Here is a 20,859-nt window from a genome sequence, read left to right on the forward strand (position 1 = left end):
CTCAGAAAAGCATATAGTGTGTGAAGGACTTGCAAGATTCAGCTTTATTTATTATGTCAGCAGCCTCACATGGTGAGAGCTTTGATCACTTACTTATAGCATGGGTATTTTCTTCCACTAATTGTTCTTTAAATTAGCATAATCTTCGGCAATTGGCTTGTGGCCTTCAATTCTGTATTGATGTAGATGATAAGGGACTGTACATTAAAAGTCCTGCTCATCATCTGACATCCTGCAAGTGTACACCAGCACAGAAAGTTGCAGGCTGTGCTGTCAGAGAGGACTTTGCACTATCCCAGGCTTACTGAATCTGGCCTTTTAGAGCATGGATATTATGGTAGGCAGGTACCTACCCCAGAGAAACAACGTGTTTTTGACAACTGCTGTCAAAATGCCTGCCCACTCTCCACACATCTTGGAGCACTGTTGAAAACAACTGCTCATCCAGTGTGGACAAAGTCAGTGAGTTCAACATCTATTGTAACAAATTCTTCTGTACACTCTGAGGCAAATCCTACACAGGCAAGTTATCCCATGAGCCCTCAACAAGGCATGGTTTGCTATGGTAAGCAGTGAACTTAGCTGACCTTGTCCATACCAGTGAGGCAACTACTTCTACTAGTACTTGAGTGGATCTGAGGGCGGAAAACTATTTTAGACACCCCTCATCAAAAACAGGGAGTTCTTCTAGAGAAGGCAAAGCCCCAGCAATGTTACAGAACCCACATGCTGAAGTGCACTGGGGTGAGTTAAGGACAAGGGATCATCACTCAGAAAGGCACTTATTCATTTTAAATTCAGAATACTTTTGTTCTGGAATGTGGAATTACTGAAGTCTGTATTGATAATTTCACATGTGGTAGAAGAAAATAAGCAACACATTGTGTGCATCTATTAAATCAGGTAGACTTAATAACAGCCCAGTTCCCCTTTCACACCAGTGTAAATCAAGAGAGGTAGAGCTCAAAGCCATGGAGTTACTTGTACATGAGAAACAAATATTTCTGAAAACATTATCTGTACCTCCTTCTTACTTCTTCTTCTTCTCACTTAGTGTTCCTGATTGCCTTACATAGTTATGTCTCTACTGGACTCAGAACATAAAATGGGGAGAGGAAGGGGAGCATGGAAGCATTATGGGAATACAGGGTGGGCAGCCAGGAGAACCGAAGTGTCTGTCCCATTCTCATTTACTCTGAGATACAGAGCAAACAACTTTCAGACTTACTAAACATTCTGAACACACTGAGAGCTCTCTGTTTATTTCAGATGTGTAAAATGCCATAACTTGCCAGTAAATGGAGCTGGGCATGCAAGTGCGTGCATGAAGATAACATATTAGTTACAAGAATTATAATTGTCCTGTCATTATCTTTTCTTTCTTTCCTGAACCAGAGTGAATGTGCCATAATCTAGCAAGAATCTCATGATAAGTAATGTTAGAAATAGCTTTTTCTTTTCTTTTTTAGCTGCCAACTGTCTATTTTAGACATAACATCACCCTTTACTGTAGGCTTCCACATAAAAGCAACATGAACAGTAACGTCTCTAAGCAAGCATGAATGATTGGCTGCAGATTCTTTACCAAAAAGGGAGTTTATTTACTCCACTCAGGTCATAAATTTCCTTAGAAAAACTATCAGTGGTAATCTACATGTGGTGTTTAGTAAATAGAACTTTCCTCTGCTTCCCTCAGTCCATGTTCTTCAATTGTCAAAAACAGTGAAAGACCTTTTTTCGTGCCTAAAAATATAAATTATTCCATCTCTCTAAAATGTAGTGGAAATAATGAGCTGAAAGACTTGACATGTTCTTTACCATGATGGACATTTATACATGGAAATATGAAAGGATAAGGTGAGTAACTGGAAGCAGCAAGTTAGCTAAAGTCTTGCCTCTGCTTCTCTTAGGTGAAGCAGCCCCTTATTCCATGAAGGCTACCAGTGAAATCAGTGGAACTGCAGACAGAATAAGGATTTTCTTTCTTTTTTTACCAAGGTTTAAAAAAAAGAAAAAAAAAAAGTAAAAAAAAAAGAAGGTGGGATCTGCCTTTTCATGTAAGGGGCTTTTATCTGCTCAAAAATCACGCTAACCTCAGGGTGCCAAGCACAGTATCTTTGAAAGCATTCCAGGGATGGGAAGAGCTTCTCTATCTTCTCCACTACAAAGGGAAGCTTGGTAGTAATGAGAGCTGCTGTGGTCTTCCAAGAAAGGTTTTGCATCTGCTTTGCCCCTTCTGAGGACCTCTTGCTTGTTTGTCCTGCATACTTCCAGGTTATGTCGTTCTTCTTATATTTCGAATAGGAGAACATCTAAGTGACTGTCTTCATGATGAGTTTTGCCATGAGAAGACAGAAGGATTCTCCCTTGCTTTTCAATATGTGCATTTAATAAATTATATAAATATTTATAAGGAAAACTAGCCTAACAGGTTTTGGTATTACATCACATAAGTTCCTAATATCGTAATGCTCCTAATATCCCAAGATCAGAGAACCTTATTCACATTTGAATGTCTAGTGTTAATGGTGAAGATTTTAATTATTCTTGATCCTTCTAGGGCCTGACCAGTATTTGAAACAAATAGTTTAAAACTTATCAGGCTTATCATAACTGAATGATGAGGTGTGTTGTGAAAGAAATGTCCAGAATTTGTACATAACTATTTTTTCTATCACTTCAAAACAGACTACTGAAAAAAAATCTTTGGAGAACTGTGACTTCTGAACTAAGAGTATAAGCCAGATTTCAGCCTGTAAGGAATTTTTATGGTTGAATTATAGACTTCTAAAAGACACAATTTAAAACTGAACTGCTGACAGTCATTCTGATTATATTTTTTATAAGCTACTATTAACTAGGATGAGACCTTAAAGGAGGAATAGATCCCATCTCTATCTGCTGACTCAAGAGTTTCTTATCCTCTTCTCTAAAACAGTGCAGCCTACTGTCAGGGACAATATTGGTCAGACTGGACTGACTACAGATCCAATCCAGTCTAGCAAGCCCAGTGCTGCTATGGAGGCTTTGCAGAATCCAGCTGCCAGCTCCACAATCTGTACTGAGCATGCGCGAGGAAAACCTCAACAATTTTCAGAGCTTCTAACTCGGCCAAGTTCGGGTGGATCCTTTTGGTCAGGGACAACAAAAGGAACTTACCTGCTTTTTCCTCCTTGTTCCTCTCCTACTCAGTAAAACTTCCCATCCCAGCTCTGAAATAGATATTGGGATGAGATCTTAAAATGTTGTGAAACAATGTGTTTTCTCTTAATGCCGATCTTAGGAGCAGCAAAAGTATTTCTGCTGCAGGTTTCCAAAAAATTCAGCTTGAGGCAGACTCAGGATTGAAAAGCTCATCCTGAACAGCTGAAAATTGGCAACATTTATGTGAGTGAAAACAAGGTCTTATACTGGAAAGTGGTAGACAAGCTTAACTGCAGATACTCCTGGCAGCTTCACCTTTAATATTTTTCTGCCAGGTCTTTGTCTTCTGTTACTAGACAGAATCATTCCTGTGATGTCTAATGTTTTGTCACCTGCCCTTATAGCTTGGTTTTGGACTGGCACTGTTGTCTCCTTTGACTTGGCTGCCAATTCCACAACACTCAAGGGATTGATTGTGTTCTGCCCCCACACCCAAGGCCCGAAGGCCACACCTGATGTGGGGCACACACATATTTCTTCTAAGATGTAAGCAGGATGCTCGGCATTTTCAGGATTACATTATGACACACCATAAATATAATTGTTCTTGATGCCCTGGTCTGGCCTGAGTGAATTTTCAGGAAAGAAAAGGCAAAAGACGTTTTTATGATCCTCAAAGCATTGGTTTGCTTTGCCCATTATGCTTATTCTACATTTGCCATTACCGTATGCTTTCTTCTAGTTCACTCCTGTAGAGTCCGCCATCTCTTTCATAGTTCTCTGTTTTCATCCATTTTAGAACAAGCCTATCACTATTCAGTGTTTTTCTAATACTTCAGCTTCAAGTCTTGTGTTATTAACAAAGAAATTTTGTCCTGCCATCCATGCTATTGAAAAGAAATTTACAGTGGGAATCGTCACCATTACAACACTGAGAGAGTAAATGCAAGGATCTGGTGCTGTGTTTGTGGTTAGAAACACTAAAAACCCTTCTCCCACTCAAGACTGACTTAACGTCTTGTAGTATCTCCTGTATGAGCTTTATGGAGCTTGTATCTGGCCAGAGAGCACTTCATTAGACTCTTAAAAAAACAGCATGCAAAATTCAGGGACTCTGCAAAGTTCCAAATGTATAAACCCTTTTTAATTACAGTTATACCACCCTCTTTCCCCACAGTTAGTCAAAAGAACCAGTTTTCACTAAGGTCAACAGAAAGAACAACCATGAAGTTTCTGGCTCATGCTACTTTTACGTATGCTGAAATAAGGAAATAAAATAAATTTAAGTTCTCATTTTTCAGCCTATATATCTCTAAAACAACATACTGATTTCATCTGAATTCATCCAAGGAGGAAACTTTTTCCTCACTCTGAAATTAGTTAAACAGAAGTTGGGCGGAGGATTAATGGAAAGGAACAAATTTGGGTTTGCCATGAAAAATGACAGTTTGTCCCTAACTTATGAGGATCCTAACAACTTCCTACAGCTAATTTTTAGTTTACATTTTGCAATAAAAAAAAAAAAATCATTTGAGAAAGACAGGCCATACATTTTTCTAATCCTACTATATGTTCAGGTTTTTAGTGCCAGAAAGCACAGGTCATACTTTCTCTTTCAAAGGCCATAGAAGATGACAAGTAGGCCGACGTTCTGCCTCGTTGTGATGATGATGACATGGTCATTTGCTGCTTTAAACCTTTCTGAAATACATGCAATCACACTGGGGCATAAGAGGCTGCAGACAGGGAGGGAAACAGGAGAACTCTGCAGCACGACCCACACCTAGGCTTGCAGTCCCTGCTTATTAGAGAAGCAGAAAATACATCCGTTAGGAAAAATACAGAAGCAGCAATTGTTTACTTTGTTGTTTGTATAGCCCATGTTTCGCTGCGTGCCCTGGAAAAGCCATCAGTTTTTCAGCAGGGACAGGGCAAGTTTCCTACCAGATTTCCAAATTTTTTTCCTGGTATTACTCGATGCCAAGCCCTGCTCATCTTTGAACCTCTGAGAATTTAACATATATTTTTCTATCTCAATAGATATGTGGTAATAGTTAGGACCTCATTTTATACAGAAAGAAAGCTTGCTAAAAGTCTTGTCTGAGGTCCCAGAGCATTCAGCATCAAATCCTGAGACAGAACACAAGAGTCTCAGCTCTCAGTCCTCACTTTCTCCTGAAAATACTGGGGGAAAAGTAATATCCTCCAGTTCATTTTTTGTTTATGTAATCATTTTCTAGCCTGTCTTTCAAACCTTTATGCTTTTGTACGTATCAGGGACTATAAATGCTAAAAAGCAGTGCATAGTGCTGAAATATTAAATGCTTTCAACTAATTTCAGGACACAAAGAATCTTCTTTTATCTGGGCTGTAAATCAGTGGGACAGGGACACAGTAGTTAAACAAACCATAGTAGTCCATAGTCTGAGTAAGAATGCTGCAGTTACAGAACTCATTACCACACGCCTACTTAGCAGACCAAATAACGTGCTAATCTAGGGTTACTATTTGTCATACTTAAGAAAAAAGCAAAGAATAGCTGGGCAAACAGTCAACTTCCAACCAAAGTGAAAGTAAAGCGCTGCCAAGAGACACTGGAGCTTATCTTGCCCCTACTGAAATGAATGGAAGTTCGGGCAAAACCTGCTCTAGCATTAAGTTTACTTAAGTTCACATATTTTGGCTCAATGCACACTTTCACGAGTGAATAAAAAACTTCGGGAAGGTAGATGTTGGAAACAAGAATATTGGCAATTCTTTCACTATAGTAATAATTGCTGACATTGCTGCAGTCGCTCTGGCTAAAAATATCAAATACCATAACAAACTCAGTGAACCCATTCATTTATTCCTGTTTCACAAAGGCTATTTACATACACAGAGAGGCTCAAAATAAATTATGTATTCATCGTATTTGCAGCACATTCCAGCCCAAGGAACTGGCATCAAAACTATTTATTTAGGGAACATCATCTAGGTTAGAATCTCTCATATCTGATAATTATTTTTCATCTTGAGCACCCAGTACTTACAACAGGAGCATGCTGGGCCTGTGTTTTAGAAATGTGATGGTAAATAAACTTAGTGCTCCTTAAAACATTACCTTTTTGTCCAAAAGCAGTCTGATTATGGCTGTATTCATAACACAATTAAAAGTGAAAAAGCTAAAAGACAATTTAAATTGCAGCAAGCGCAGCCATAGTGGTGAAAATCCAATACTGTAAAGTGAATCTGACGGTGTTTGTTAAGATATAACTTGCAGCGCAAGCACATTTTTTCACCAACCTCCTACAATTCTCTAAGATCTTAAAATATGACCCATTTTGCAACCAGTGCTAAAATTCCGAGAAGTTCTGAAATAAAACCCGAGGAAAGCCGAGCAGCAGGGTTGCTCTCCATTCCAGCCAAACCCAAGCCAATGTTCCAGATTATATATATCATAACGTGAATGACTTCTTCTGAAAAATCCCATCCAGCTTTTATGCAGGTCCATAAACATTACTGGTACTTTTATTAATTTGTCCATAACCATTTAAATAAAATTCTAGAGCTCTGAGCTGTGATCTGTTCCAGACTGTAGTAAGTTCCTGTTAAATGTGTAAATGTTCAGCAGAAAGATATTTTTGCACGGAGACTGAAATTCAGCTGTGCCAGATACCTGAAACTTTGTTAGGGTGCTCAGTGGAAAATTTTATTTCGACATTATAAATAACCCTGGACTATTTTAAGTGACCTTAAACTGGTAGCTTCCAATGACTTATTTTAGTTTATCCTAATTAACTTTTTATTTTATTTTAGTAGGAAGAGAGGTGACTGTAAAATTTTTAGTGTGACTAATTAAAAGTGGAAACGTATCTTCTTGTTTGAAATGAAATAAATCATGATTGTCAGGCTTATGTAGCATTTGGATATCAAACAACTCCTTGCCTTCTTTCTAGTGCCTTTGGTATGGCTCTTAGGGAATGTCTTAAAGCCAGCTAAAGAATGGGGGGAAGAAGCGAAAAGAATCTATGGACATAAATATTTTGCCAAAATAAGTATGAAAAAATGCATTTTCTGTATCACAACCACAGCAAACCAGATCTGCATATATACTAATCGGTATAGGTGATGAGTAATTGTGCCTTGGAAACGCCTGTGGCCGCTTTTGGGGAAAAGCAGATCCCTGTGGTTGTCGGGAAGAGCGTGGCGAGTTCAGGAGGAGTTTGCAGCGTTATCCACATGGATGGCGTTTTCTCAACGGGATAGAAAACTTCCAGAGCCCTTCCAGCCTTGGGCCAGGAGAAGAAAAGGAAAAAGACCAGAAAAAGAAAAAAAAACAGGGGAAAAAAAAAGAAAAGAAAAAAAAAAAAAAAAAGAGGAAAAATGTTGGGGAAAGAACGGAAATAAGAAAGCGGAGGGCACAGATCCCTGCGAGGCAGTGGGTCGGGGGTGCCGCTCCCCGCGGGAAGCGTGGGAAAGCCGCGGAGCGGAGGGAGGGATGGAGGGATGGATGGAGGGATGGCTGCGGAGCCGGGCTGGGTGGGAGCCCGGCGGGCGCGGAGCGGGGGCGGCAGCCGCAGCCGCGGTGCGCGGAGCGAGAGCTCTCCCCTGTGACCGATCGGCGGAGCTTGCGGGCTGCTCTCTGCTCCGGCGCCGAGCGGGGCAGGAGCCGCCGCCGCCTCTGCACGCACCTTCGCCGGGCACAGCCGGGGTTTGCCCCGGGGGCAGAAATTGCGGGTGGCGGGGGCAGGAAGGCGCGGGGGCAGCGCTGCCGCTCGGCGGGAGGAGGGCGCGGAGGCTCCGCAGGTGCGGAAACAGCTCCGGAGGAGTCCCCAGCACCAGCAGCCGCACACGGGCACCCCGAGGTCCTGTACGCGGGGCAGCTCCGCCGGGGCAGCTCCGCCCGGCTTTCGGCGCAGGGTCCGGCGGGACAAACCCGGCTGGGTCGGGGCGCCGGGCTCGGGGCTCGGAACGGCTCCGGCAAGGGCCACATCCCCCGCACCCCCCAGCGCAGACAGACACACACACAGCGCCCCGAATCACACACAGGCGGCGAGCAAGGAGCACACACGCAGCGCCGACTTTTTACAAGAAGGTGGAAGTAGCAAGTCGGAGTAAAGCCTTAGAAATTAGAGGGCGGGTTGTGATAGGCTGTTATCTGCGCGGGGAGGCGGTGACACTTTCATGCCATTGGGTATGTAAATGGTTTTTAATAAGATCTGCCCTTTTTTTTTTTTTTTTTTTAACAAACAAGCCCAAAAGTGTTAATGGAAAAAACCCGGAGAGAAGTGGAGATCGGAGACCATCTCCTGCTACCCCACTTCCCCGTCCCCCTCCCCGTGGGTGAGAGTTTCTCCTCCTGGGGGGGATGCACACTGGTTTATTTATTTTGAAGGCTGCAGAAGTCTGAGGACTGAAGCACCACGTGCTGCTGACTCTCATCAGCATAATGATCGCCTTAGCCAGAGAGTCCTGTATATATAAACCACAAAAACCTAATCATTAGAAATCCCAGCCTCCAAAAACCACATTCAGGACAAAAAAACTGTGGCGTGGGTTTGTTATTTTTTTTCCGGCTCCTTCATCTTCCCCGACCTCAACTTCTTGGGACCCAAAAGAAGTTTGTAACTTTTGGTTGCTTTTTTTCATAATTATTATTTTTAACCCGATTTTCCAGAAAGAAAAATAACTCAAACAAAGCGACATTTTAATGATTTTTTTTTGCTGCTGTTGTTCATCAAGGGCGGAAAAAAAAAGCAAGATTTTTCTTCGCCTATTCAACTCAACGGACTTGGATCCAGCAGCGACTTCATGTGAAGGACCGGGCTGCACCAAGGCTGCCTTTTCCTAGAATTTGCTTGGTCATATTTTAAAAATCAGCCTAAGGAGGGGTTTTATTGTTGTGTTGATTGTTTTTTTCTCAATTATGATTTTTTTTTTCCCTGGGAATCCGAAAGTTCAACTTTTCTTAAGCCCTGATCCTCCGAAAGGAACTAGCTAAAAAGTCTCTTAATTATCAGCCCTGTGACTTTCCTCTTCACCCCAACAACCCCAGTAACTTTGTTTCCGCGCTGAAATCGCTTCGGGAGCGCCTTTTTTTTGGAGGGGGGGAGCCACTCTTCCCAAGCCCCTTCCCGAGTTCCCGCTTCCTGAAGCCAAAGGCAATAAGCGGGGGAACCCAGCGGCTCCTCGCCTCTGTCCCAGCGAGGCTTTTTGTTTGCTCCTTTTTTTTTTCTTTTTTTTTTTTTTTTTTCTTTCTGTGTGTGTGTCCGGAGGAGGAAGATTTCTTCGGAGGAAACCGGGACGTTCCCCTGAACCCCCCCGCGCCTCTCCGGGGCTGAGTTACGCTACAATTCTGGCGGCCACCAGCAGCAGCAGCCCAGGAAGCTGAACCAGCAGCGAGTTCTACTTCTCCCAAGACAATCTTCGGAAAATCCGAAAAGGAAAAGAAGACGGGGAGGGAGGGAAAGAAAAAAGGAAAGAAACTTGAGCACTTGAGGGAAGAAGCGGTGGCTAGAAGGAGGGAAAAGAGCAGAGACTGTGCGAGAAGGAAGGAAGGAAGGAGGAGGAGAAGCAGCAGCGCTTTGCAGCTGGGCAGAAGCCGGGACCATGCAGTTTCCAGCCGGGCTGTGCTGAGAGGGGCAGCCCCGGACCCACCGCCAGCCTCTGCCTCCTCGCTGCTCCAGGCTGCAGGCGCCCCCAGACCGGCATCACCCCTCGCCCCGTCCATCTTTCTTTAAAAAAAACAAAACAAAACAAAACAAAAACAGACTGAGATATTTTTTTCTCGTGCGTTTAATCCGCTCCTCTTGTTTTTTCTATTTTTTGTCTGATTTGCTTTTTTGCCCCTTATCCTCACCCCTCCACTTTTCATTCACCCCTTTTTTTGCTAGATTTTTTTTTTTACAACCCCCACCCCCCACTACACGCCTCCTCTACCAGCGATCCCCCTACCGCTCCCCCCCCCCCCCGCCCCCCAATTCGCTAACTTGTGGCTGTTGTGATGCGTATTCCCGTAGATCCCAGCACCAGCCGGAGGTTCAGCCCCCCCTCCAGCAGCCTGCAGCCCGGCAAGATGAGCGAGGTCAGCCCGGTGGTGGTAGCCCAGCAGCAGCAGCAGCAGCAGCAGCAACAGGACGCGGCGGCCGCCGTGCCCCGGCTGCGCCCCCACGATAACCGCACCATGGTGGAGATCATCGCTGACCACCCCGCCGAGCTGGTCCGCACCGACAGCCCCAACTTCCTCTGCTCCGTCCTGCCCTCGCACTGGCGCTGCAACAAGACCCTCCCGGTGGCGTTCAAGGTGAGACACCCCCCTCCCGCAGCCGCCCCGGCCCGGGATGCTCCCCCCGCGCCCCCTGCGCTTCTTCCCGCAGGGGCTTCTGTGCCTCCCCCCGGCCCACAGTGTCTCCGGTGTTCCCCGTCATGCAGGAGCTTCTTCCCCGGCCCGGAGGGATTCTCAGTGTGTGTCCCGCAGTTCCACCCCCCCCAGTCCCGTCCTTCAGTGCCTTCTGTGCCCCCCGGCCCGCAGGGAGTTTTGTGTCCTCGCCCGGGCCGTAGGGATTTCTGTGCCCTCCCGCCTGCCCTCCTGCAGCATCTCAGTGCCCCACCGGCCCGCAGGGGCTTCTGTGTCCCCCCGGCCTCCTTCCCCCGCGGCAAATGTCTCCGGTGGTCCCCGGGCTGCAGTGTCTCCTCACCCCCCTCACGCCGCCAGCCCTGCAATGCCTCCCCGTGCACCCTCATCCTGCAACGCCTCCTGTGCCCCCGCGGCCCGGGGGGCTTCTCTGACCCCCCCCAGTCCTGCAATGACTCCTGTATTCCCTCCCCCCCCTCAAGCGTTCAAGTTTTTCAGTGGCTTCTGTATCCTGTCACTGCCCTGCTGTGCCTCCGGTGCCCCCATCCCGCGATGTCTCGGGGTGCAGCCCCCGCCGTGCCTCTCACCCCCCGCTCCCGGTCCTGCAGTGGTTCCCGTGCCCCCCGTCCTGCTGCGCTTCCTGTGCCCGCCGTACGCCAGCTCTGCCCCGCTTACCCTTGCTGGGCCCCCGGTGTCCCCCCATGCTCTGCCCGCCCCCCTGCACGGCCCGCACCCCCGGAGCCATCCCGTTATCTCCATCTCCGCGGGGCACTGCCGGCGTGTTCCCCTCGCAGCCCAGGGGCACCCTGTGCCCCCCTCAGCATCCCCCTGGGAGACACCCCCTACTTCCCACAGCCCTTCTCCCTGTGTTTTTTGGTGGTTTTTTTTTTAATCTGCTTTCCCTCCCTGAGGAAGGAGGGATTCAGCCCTGGGCCGTAGTTCAGTGTGGCACCCCCCCACCTCGAGAAACCAGTCCCTGACCGACGGGGATGCCCCTTCCTCCCACTGCCGGTAGTGGGACTGGGGGATTTGAGGTGGCTCTGAAGAGTGCGGGGGGCGGCTGGAGCCCGAGGGTCAGGCTGAGTGGCAGAGTGGGATCAGGGCTTTGGCCTCCAACCGCCCGGACAGAGATGGGGCTGGGAAGGGGGACACAGAGCACTTGGAGGGGGGGACACGGGGCCCCTTCACTTCTCCTGGTGGACAACCGAGGAAGTTGCTGCCCAGAGACGCTCTCCTTGGCAGGGTCGCACATTTCCATAATAAATCCCACCCCGCTCTGCACCGGGGATGCTGCTTTTAATTTTCTGTCTCCATCCCCACGGCGCGCTAATGAGAGGAAACGATTTTAGAAAAAATCTGTAATAACAACAACAATAATTGCATGCTTTAAAGCAAGGCCTTTTCCTCCCCTAGCTATATTTCCAAGTATTCCCCCTGGAGTTTCCCCTCCCGTGGCCTTTGATAGGGAGGGGGCAATGGCTGGGGTGTTCCTAAGTGCCTTCCCGAGCAGGGCACGGGTCAGAGTTAGGTGGGGTGGCCCTGCGAGGATCTCAACATACCCACATTTTCCTGTGAAAAATAACACACCTGGAAATCCCTGAAAAGACAGGAAAGTTTGGAAGCAGTCTCATCCAGTGCATTCCAGAACATCGCCTTGTTCTGATGTTTCCCGACTGCCAGCCATGTTATCATGGCCGTTTGTCCGGGAAGAAATAGTAAAAGTGGTTAAATGAGCTCCTGGTAAAGTGAGGGTGATAAAGATGGAGCTTTGCTTTGAAGATGTTACGGGTGTGCAGGTGAGGCTTGGATAAAGTGCTCTTGTGTGTGGCAACAGCTTGGAGCAGCTGGAATTGCAGGAGGAGCCCTTTGCACAGGGCTTCCTTGTGCAGGACATGATGGTCGGACTGAGCAGAAATGGCAGGAAAATGGGGTGTCTTTTGACTTCGTGGCTTGGTGTGGCACTCAGAGTCTCTCTAGGTGTGAATCACAGTGGTTCTGGTTCAGAGGGGCTGCAGGGTAAAGAGGAGGAGCTTTCAGAGAATTGTGATTATAATTTAATTGAGTGCTACATTAAGTTGGTGTTGTAGTTACTCTTTAAAGCAGGGGTGCGGGAGCTGTTGCATTCTCGTGGTCACGTTGCTGTTCTCATCTGAGGTGTCTGAGCCTTCTCCTACCTCACAGCAATTCAAAGGATGAGGTCACAGCTCATTAGAATAAGGGAAAGATCTAAACTAAACATTAAAGTATTTAGAATATTATTATAATGAGAATGCTTACATGTGATAAAAGGGTAGACAAAGGATTTAGACTGTTTCCCACTCTTTTTGTGTTCATATATATGTATTTATATGTGCATTATATGTGGGTCCTGTGCTTGATTGCTGACAGGGCGGTGCAGATCTGACTGATTTTGGGATGCGTAAGAGGCACACGTTACCCCTTGCACCCACTACCGTGGGTGCAGCTGTGTTTTCATGTGCCACACACACTTCTTAAAATATGCCAAAATTATATATGCCCTTCTTTACCTGTAAATTAATTTGAAACTCACTTGAAATATTTTTGACCATTAAAAAAAAAATTATTTGATTTTTCAAATGCAACTTGCATGCAGCTGCCCAGTAGTTTTAGACCAAAGGAGCTGCATGTATCATACAGTGAAACATTTGACTGTGTTACAACAGAATGGGAATCAGCTCTGAAAGGGAAAAAAGAGACAGATTTGAGCTATAGAAATCTCAGCTAAACAATAACTTGAAAAAGAAATAGCTCACAGACAACACACTTTGTGAAGTTTTATTGGCAATAAATAATATGTTGGTGATAATGTTTTGAGTGGTGTGTTAAGTGTGTCATAATTCTCTCGCAGCGATCTCGAGCGAAAATGTACGCTGGATATAGCACTGTTTTAATTTAAAAAAACAGATATAAATCATATGCAGGAGAGGAAGTATGTTATAAACAGTGCTGGATTTGATTATAATTTTTTGAAATAGTGTTGGCTTAGCATTAGGTTTGAATTTTAAGTATTAATATTTGCACACACTGGGAAGGGAGTCCCTGTCGTGTGCTCACTAACGAGATTGTTAATGCAGACTGGTTTTGTGGGGAAGAGTATTAGATGAGTACCTATTAATACAGCTCTAGCTATTAATATTCCAGCATAAAATAAATGGATATTGTGCACCCAGGTCCAAATCATATTCACTTCTTAATCTCAATAGCCAGCACTACTTTATTTGAGTTGAGTCATCAGAATTTGGCCCCTCTGTGTGAGTTTTTACTGCAAGTCATAAAGACCCAGATTGCCACGTTAGAGGTTAGAAGTGACTTCTGTGTGATGCTAATAGCAGCAGAGTCTTAGTGGACTTAAAGGCAGGGGAATAAACGGGATGTGGAGTCTAAGACATCTCCCCAGTAGCACCACAGTAGTTCAGGGTCTGTCAGCATTTCCCTCCAAACCCCAATTTTTGGAGTTTATAACTCAGCTGTTTTAAATAGCTTCAAGCTGAAACCTGCTGTATAAATTGTCAGCCCAGATGTAGATTTTGAAACAAAAAGTAGCGCGAATCAGTTACTCTGTTTTAAGTTACAGAACACTGAAATATTTTTAATAGTATCAGATGCTCTTTTGGCAATGTCTGGAAAAAGCATTCTCAGTACAGAAGATTTTACACTCAGAGGCTGTTTGAATTCAGTGTTTCACAAGAAAGCTGTTGAAGTGGCAGATATCAATGTTTGAGAGGAACTAGTTACCATGTACACTAGTGTTGGCCTTTTTTTTTTTTTTCAGACAAGCATTTTACTCTGCAGAAAAGTCTGAGTACCTGCTGTTGTATATGAGTTTTGCTTTGTGCTTATAACTTCCGTCTTCAGGCTACATACTTTGGCCAGTTCAAATCCCACTGGACCGAAACTGGGCGAACAGGTTGCCTAACCAGAATTGTGTTATGCAAAAAACACATAGTTATTTTCAACTCGTAAGAATTGGTTTGGTTTTATTTTGGGGCTTCGTGTGCTTTTTTGAGCTCTAGTTGAAAGAAAAAAATAAAAGAGCAAAATCTACCTTTAATCATCAAAATGTGTAGGGAGCTTAATACGGAAAATAAAGTTTTTGAAATAGTAGAGATACTGAGTATTAAGGAGTAGGTAAGGAATGTGCACTGCTTCTACTTCTAATCTTTAATTTTTAACACAGTCCATACTCATTTCACAGTGCATTTACAATCATCTTTCTAAGAATATGTAATTAATTTTGCATTGATACATGGCTTAAAATTGCCAAATCAGGATTTATGCCAGCAGTCTTTCAGTATGTATGATTACTTCTGAAAATTCTCAAAGTGACGTGTATTTCTCCAGGTTTCAGACTTGTTTTGCGAAGCTTTTTTCTACTGAGTGCTACTATGTACCTGTGCAATAGTCTTAGGCTATTTTGTGGCAAGAAAGTATCAAATTATGAAAAGAATAAGCCTTTACTCCTATTGCGTGGCAAGGGATCTTCCCGTGTTATAGGCCTTTATTTTATGAGCCAAAGTTTTTATTTTCACCTCTGATTTCAGTTTGTCTTGTCCTTTGGAGCTCTCTGAAGGCGATGAACAGTGATGCTGCATTCAGGGCTTCTCAGTAATGATGCAGCTCTCGATCAGCTACAATCACCCAGCGATGGCAGCAGCACGTGCAGCTCTGGGCTGATGGCTAAGCTGACAAATTGAACTGACATCGAGTGGAAAGGGCAGGGAGGAAAGCTCTGAAAAGCAACAGAGGACAGAGGGGAGCCTTTTAAGGGATTTTGCTCCCTCCTGGCAGGTGTTCAAAGCTGTACCTGGGTTTGGGACTGAGATGGAGCTGTGATGGCGCTGCCTGTCCATGCTCTGTGGGTACCTGGGGAGAAAGAGGTGAGCTGAGGCTTCAGGTGCCTTGTTCCCTCTTCCCAGACCCCTGGCAGCCGTGTGCTTCCTGCTGTGCTCTCAGGTGCTTTGCATTTCTGGACTTAATGTGATTTGTTGTTGTTGTTTTGTGAGGTATAAAAAGCGTAGGGTGCAACTCCCTGAGATGCTGATGGGCACGACAAGACTGTCCAGAGATAACATGGCCTGCTGCAGACTGGGAAGGGAGTGGTTTATAAGTAGTCTCAAGCCCCATGCTTCACAGTTTAAGCCAGTGTCCATTTGTTAATGGTTAGTCAGCTCTGTAATCTGTTCACCAGATTATTATTTGTTATTTGATTATTATTTATTATTCCTTACACCTGGCTTTGAAGCTGTCAGACCTGGTTGCTGCCAGACCCAAGGTAGAGAGTTATTGGGACCTCAGATCTTAGCCACAACTGTGGTTCCTCTGGTTTTGTGTTCAGGGACTTTCATATGACTTTAAAGTAAAATCTTTGTTTGATACATGAAGACCTCACAGTAATTTGTGGCAAAACTTAGTTTTTAGTTTTGGGTGGTATTACCTGGTATTTTATGCAAAAAAAGAAAAGCAGGTAAATTCTTTTCAAACAGCTTTTAATCTTTGCTTGCTTCTTTCTCTTCAATATTTTTTTTAAATAAGCTATAGTTTTCAGTAATATGGCCTTTTTCTATATGATTTTAATTCCTTTTAATTGTTTTAGAGAAACATTGTACAGTTCACTGGACCACATAATGCTCTCGCTATGTACCCAGAACTCCTCATTCTTTCCACTGAATTAATATCACCTGCAATTATTAGTTTTATTTATGGAAAAGACATCTCAGGAAGGCCGTATGACAAAATGTAATATATATTTCAAGAGACAGAATAAATTACTCTGAATGATATAAAAACTCATATTTGACCATGTAAATTGGCTGTAACTGCAAGGGGAGAGACTTTGTATCTCAAGATATTTTTTCAAGTTCTGGCTCAGCCATGCAATATTTCTGAATCTCTTCTTGTTATAAATTTATTTTCAGCATCAGAATTAGCCAACTGGGGAAAAGGAAGTTTTTTTATTAATACTTTTGTGGACTTTTTTGCCCTGTGTGTATATTTTCTTCCTAGTAACTTAGCATTTCTGTTTAACTTTATTTTGCTTTAAAAAGCCACGGTGCACTAACACTGTAGGTATTCCTGCTGTTTTCAAATCAGCAGCTGTCTCCTCCATGACATTTATTTAATCAGATGTTGGAGTACTACACAACCACTGAAGCATAAAAGGGAGACTATCAGGTAGCTGGAACATAAGGAGAAATGAAATACTTTGATATCTTCTGTTCACCCATCCTGGAATTTGAGAGAGGTATCAGCACTAACCACATGCGACTCTTGCAAGCACTATGAAAATTTACATGCCTGCAAGGAAATATAGCTTTGTTTTATATTGCACATGAGGAGTTTGAATTCCAGCCATAAAGTGCTCCATTGCAGAGCATGTTGGGCGTAGAGCTTTGCCTGCTGATGCCCTGAGTGCCACTCCTGGGATGGGTGGATGCAGGGTTCTCTCTGGCTTGAAGTCTCAGGAGCTCAGGGGTCAGGGTGGTGGGCACGAGCAGAGCTGAACTGAATCTGGGCGATAAGGCTGCTAATACTAACTTTTCATTTTAAATGCTTTCCTGTGCATAATTTACGGATACGAGCATTGCCTTGTGCTCTCTCACTGCTCCCTGCTTGTTAAGAACAAAGTTGGCCTTTAGAAAGCATTAAAGTGTGCACTTGACATAAGGATGTTGAACATTTCTGAAGAAATGCAACAATGAAGAAGCTCTGAGAAAAGGAGACAACACACGATGTTTCTGTGTTTGATGTGGCACTTTGTTCTGTGCACAGCAAGTACCAGACTCCTCACCACAGAGCTTCTTCACAAGCGTGGCAGCCGGCAGAGCTGGGAGGGAAACACACACCTCCAAAGTGTGGCTTCACTGGTCGTGATTGTCTCCCCATTTTCACAGGTGGTAGCCTTAGGAGAAGTGCCCGATGGGACGGTGGTGACCGTCATGGCTGGAAACGATGAGAACTACTCTGCAGAGCTGCGAAACGCTTCTGCCGTGATGAAGAACCAGGTGGCCAGATTTAATGACTTACGATTTGTGGGCAGAAGTGGAAGAGGTAGGCCGCTGCCTTTTACCTGTCTGTAATGACATGAAAAACAATGCCTAGATGTCAAACTTACTTTGAAATGAAATACTGATTAACCCATAAATCCGTTGTTCATAGAATCACAGAAAAGTTTGGTTTGTAAGGGACCTTAAAGCTCATCTCATTCCAGCCCCTTGCTCTAGGCAGGAACACCTTCCACTAGGCCAGGCTGTTCAGGTTGTCAGCTTTTGTTTTGGAGTGATGTACACATATTTTATTGTCAAACTTCAGCACAAATCAAGTTAGGATTCTCTGTAGTTTTTTATCAGACAGAGGTTTTGAAAAATGATTCACGGAGTACCTGCTTCCCTTTTTGAATGACACAGGAAGGGTGGAAGGAAAAGGGAATATCTGTGATCCAGGTTATTCAGAGTCGGGGGAGTGTGTTTCGGGCCATGGCAGTGAGAGGTGGAGAATTCCCTTTAGCAGTAGACTGCTTCTGAAGTTGCTGTAGAAGACCTGTAATTAGGGGGATTTTGCATATCACATGTTCTATAGGTTGTATTCTTTAGGGACTTAAATCTTTCAAGGCTTAACAGCTGTTGGTGGAAAGCTTGCTAGTGGCTTCTCCGCCCTTTAAATCAAACTGTTGATAATCTGTGAAAATCACCCCCACTTTTCTTTTTAGTAAGCTGGTTGACTTTTTATGAATTACTGGTAAGCTTGGGCTTGAACTAAATTTAACCTTTACTTTAAATGACAGGGTAACTTTCAAATTTTTTTTTTTAATTTTCTTTTTAAGTTGTAGAGTGCTGTCATTGTCTTCCAGCTCTTTAGGAGCTCCCTATAATCTGAAAACTGCACTGCACTTATAGAAATCTTTTGTAATCATTGCAAATTTGCAAGAATTCCTCTTTAAGGGTCTCACAGCAGCTTTCAAACTTCAGGTAATGATTGAAAGGATAACTCGAAGGAAGCTGGCCCTGCAGTTTTTGTTGCAGGAGTCTTCAGAGTGGTGTTGTATCAGTCATTGATTCAACCTACATATTTTTTTCGTTTATGTATTAGAAGTAATTATTAATTTTTTTATAAATTAGCCCTGCATGGGACAAACCAAAGCAAAAGAAGCAGAATATTTGTGCTGGGAAATTAGCAATAAAGCAAATACAGTAATATTCTTTAGAAAGCAGTTGCAGTTCATCTTAAGGAAGGAGTTTTTGTCCCAAAAAGATTAAACATATGACAGAGGCCCAGATAATCTAAATCAGTCAGCACATTTTTACAAGTACTTTGTGAAAGTGAGTCCATAAGTATGACTTACAGTGACTATTCTTTATTTTAATGACCTAGCCAAAAATTCTCTTTATCATTTTGGAATTTAAAAAGTATTGATAATAGAGAATAACTTGAGAGACAGAATAACTTTACCAACAGTAATACAATATAAATATGGAGCTTATTCCTCTTGTGAGTAAGGAGTTACCTATCTCTTCCATTTGTCTTCTTTTCTTTAAAAAGTCAGTTTGCTTTGTTATTCTGCTGATGGATTAGATTTGAAAGTTCTCTGGCTCTGTCACTGCTGCTGACTTACCGTAAAACTTCAGTAGTGTATCAGCCTTTCAGAAATGGTGGAAAAGGACTGAAATGTGGTGCACTACCTCTGATCTGTGAATTTAATTTCAAACCTGTGATATGTACTCTTTATTAAAGCATAGGAAATTAAATAGACAGCCTAAAGCCTCAGTAGGTACAGACACAAACACAAAGCTCCTAAAATTTGGTTCCAGTAGTTTAGTTTATATTTTTATGTAGCAGACTTGGAATAGACTTTTTCTCTGATCAATCTGGGTAGAATCTATGGAAAAGTGATAGTATACTTTTCAAACCCTCAACATATTTATTTAAGAGACTTCAAAGAAAAACAAAGGGTGTGCACTGTTTTACTATATTGGCTTTCTGAGTTTTGGCTAGTTTCCCAAATAGCAATTTTTATATTAAAAAAAAAAAAGGAGAAAAAAAAAAAAGGGAAGAAAAAAGACAGACTTAACTGCTTGCAGACTTTTCACGCATGGAAGATGAAGAAAGCTTCTTTTGATGAAGTGTAATTATGTCCAAACAGAGCTGACCCCCTCCCCCTATATTTCTTATGATCTTAACGGAAGAAAGTAGGGCTTTTCCTTTGAAGCAGCCGGGACTCGGTGGAGGATCTGAAATGCTGCATTCTCCTGCCAGAGGCAGGATGGAGAAATTGGTCCAGACTTGTCTTCCAGACTTAGAACAGAGAGGGAGAGAGAGAGAGAAGGAGAGAAGGAGAAGGAGTTATCATTAATGATAGATTTTTAGAACTCTGCTTAAAATAGCAGGAAAAGAAATCAGTAGTTGCAAACAGAAGTGAGAAAGCTCCTTACATAGACAAATATCGGTAAATACAAGTCCTGAAGTAGAACAGGAAAAAATAAAGTAATAAAGAAATCATTTTTCGGTGGCAAGAAACTAATCCACACCTGTTCCTAACTTGAGATTTACATCTTTCTAAGCAGCTTGTGCTTTGATCTCTGTATCTCAAAATTTGATTGTGAAGTCTGAATCATCAACTTACCACTTCACCTCCTCTCCCACGTTTTTACTTGCTTCCCATGGCTCAATGGAGAAACTTGATTTTCATACATATTCATTTTGTTTGCCTGACAGAAGCTTCACGTTTCTGTTTGCATAATTTCTCTTAAACACCTTTTTTGGATTCATAAGAATAAGTAACCGGAGTGCTTGATGCGAATGCAGCAGTTGTTTGTATGTGGTTTTCAGGCAGTAGCTCACTTTTACAAGCCCGATCCACAGCGCAGAGAAGAAAGAATTCCTGTCTTCAATAAGCACAGGATCATAACCTTAATTTTGTTGTGTCCTGATACTTTAATCACATTAGCATCTAACTGAAAAAATATGCAACACACACACACAAGCTGCCGAGTCTCCTTTCAAGCTCATTTCTGGGGTTTGCCTTGTGCTTCAGCATATGTCCATCTCGTCCTCCTCTGTGTCAGCTCAGCTCACATGTGTGAATAACAAAGAATGCACAGTTTAGACACACTGAAGCAATAGTGCCAGATGACTGCTTGGCTGGGGAATTTAATAAAAGAGAGCCACAATTAGTCTGTAGCCTCTGAAAGTGGATAGTTGAAATGACTAAAGGCAATAAAGAAAGGTGATAAAAAGTGCATTAAAGGATTTTTGTAGCTGAGGAGGGATATCTGTGAAATAGCTGTGGAAGGTCTCAGCATCACTGGAACTGGGGACCTTAAAAATTTATTTCATTCTTAATCCAGTAATATGTAAATCATCTC

At 43.4% G+C, this 20,859-nt stretch overlaps 1 protein-coding gene across 6 annotated transcripts in view; it reads left to right on the forward strand.

Annotated features, from left to right (window-relative positions):
* Positions 1-20,859, forward strand: part of RUNX2 (RUNX family transcription factor 2) — a 215,683-nt gene that overhangs the window by 49,057 nt on the left and 145,767 nt on the right. For all 6 annotated transcript variants that reach the window (XM_042032803.1, XM_042032801.1, XM_042032804.1 and 3 more), the window contains 2 exons: positions 10,146-10,429; positions 17,392-17,548. In XM_042032803.1, the coding sequence (XP_041888737.1) occupies positions 10,146-10,429; positions 17,392-17,548 (441 nt within the window). The remainder of the gene's footprint in view (positions 1-10,145; positions 10,430-17,391; positions 17,549-20,859) is intronic.

This window comes from Corvus kubaryi, unplaced genomic scaffold (genome assembly GCF_017639235.1).
Source record: "Corvus kubaryi isolate FWS band 111438036 unplaced genomic scaffold, C.kubaryi_AGA036_p1.0 37354, whole genome shotgun sequence".
Lineage (NCBI taxonomy): Eukaryota > Metazoa > Chordata > Aves > Passeriformes > Corvidae > Corvus > Corvus kubaryi.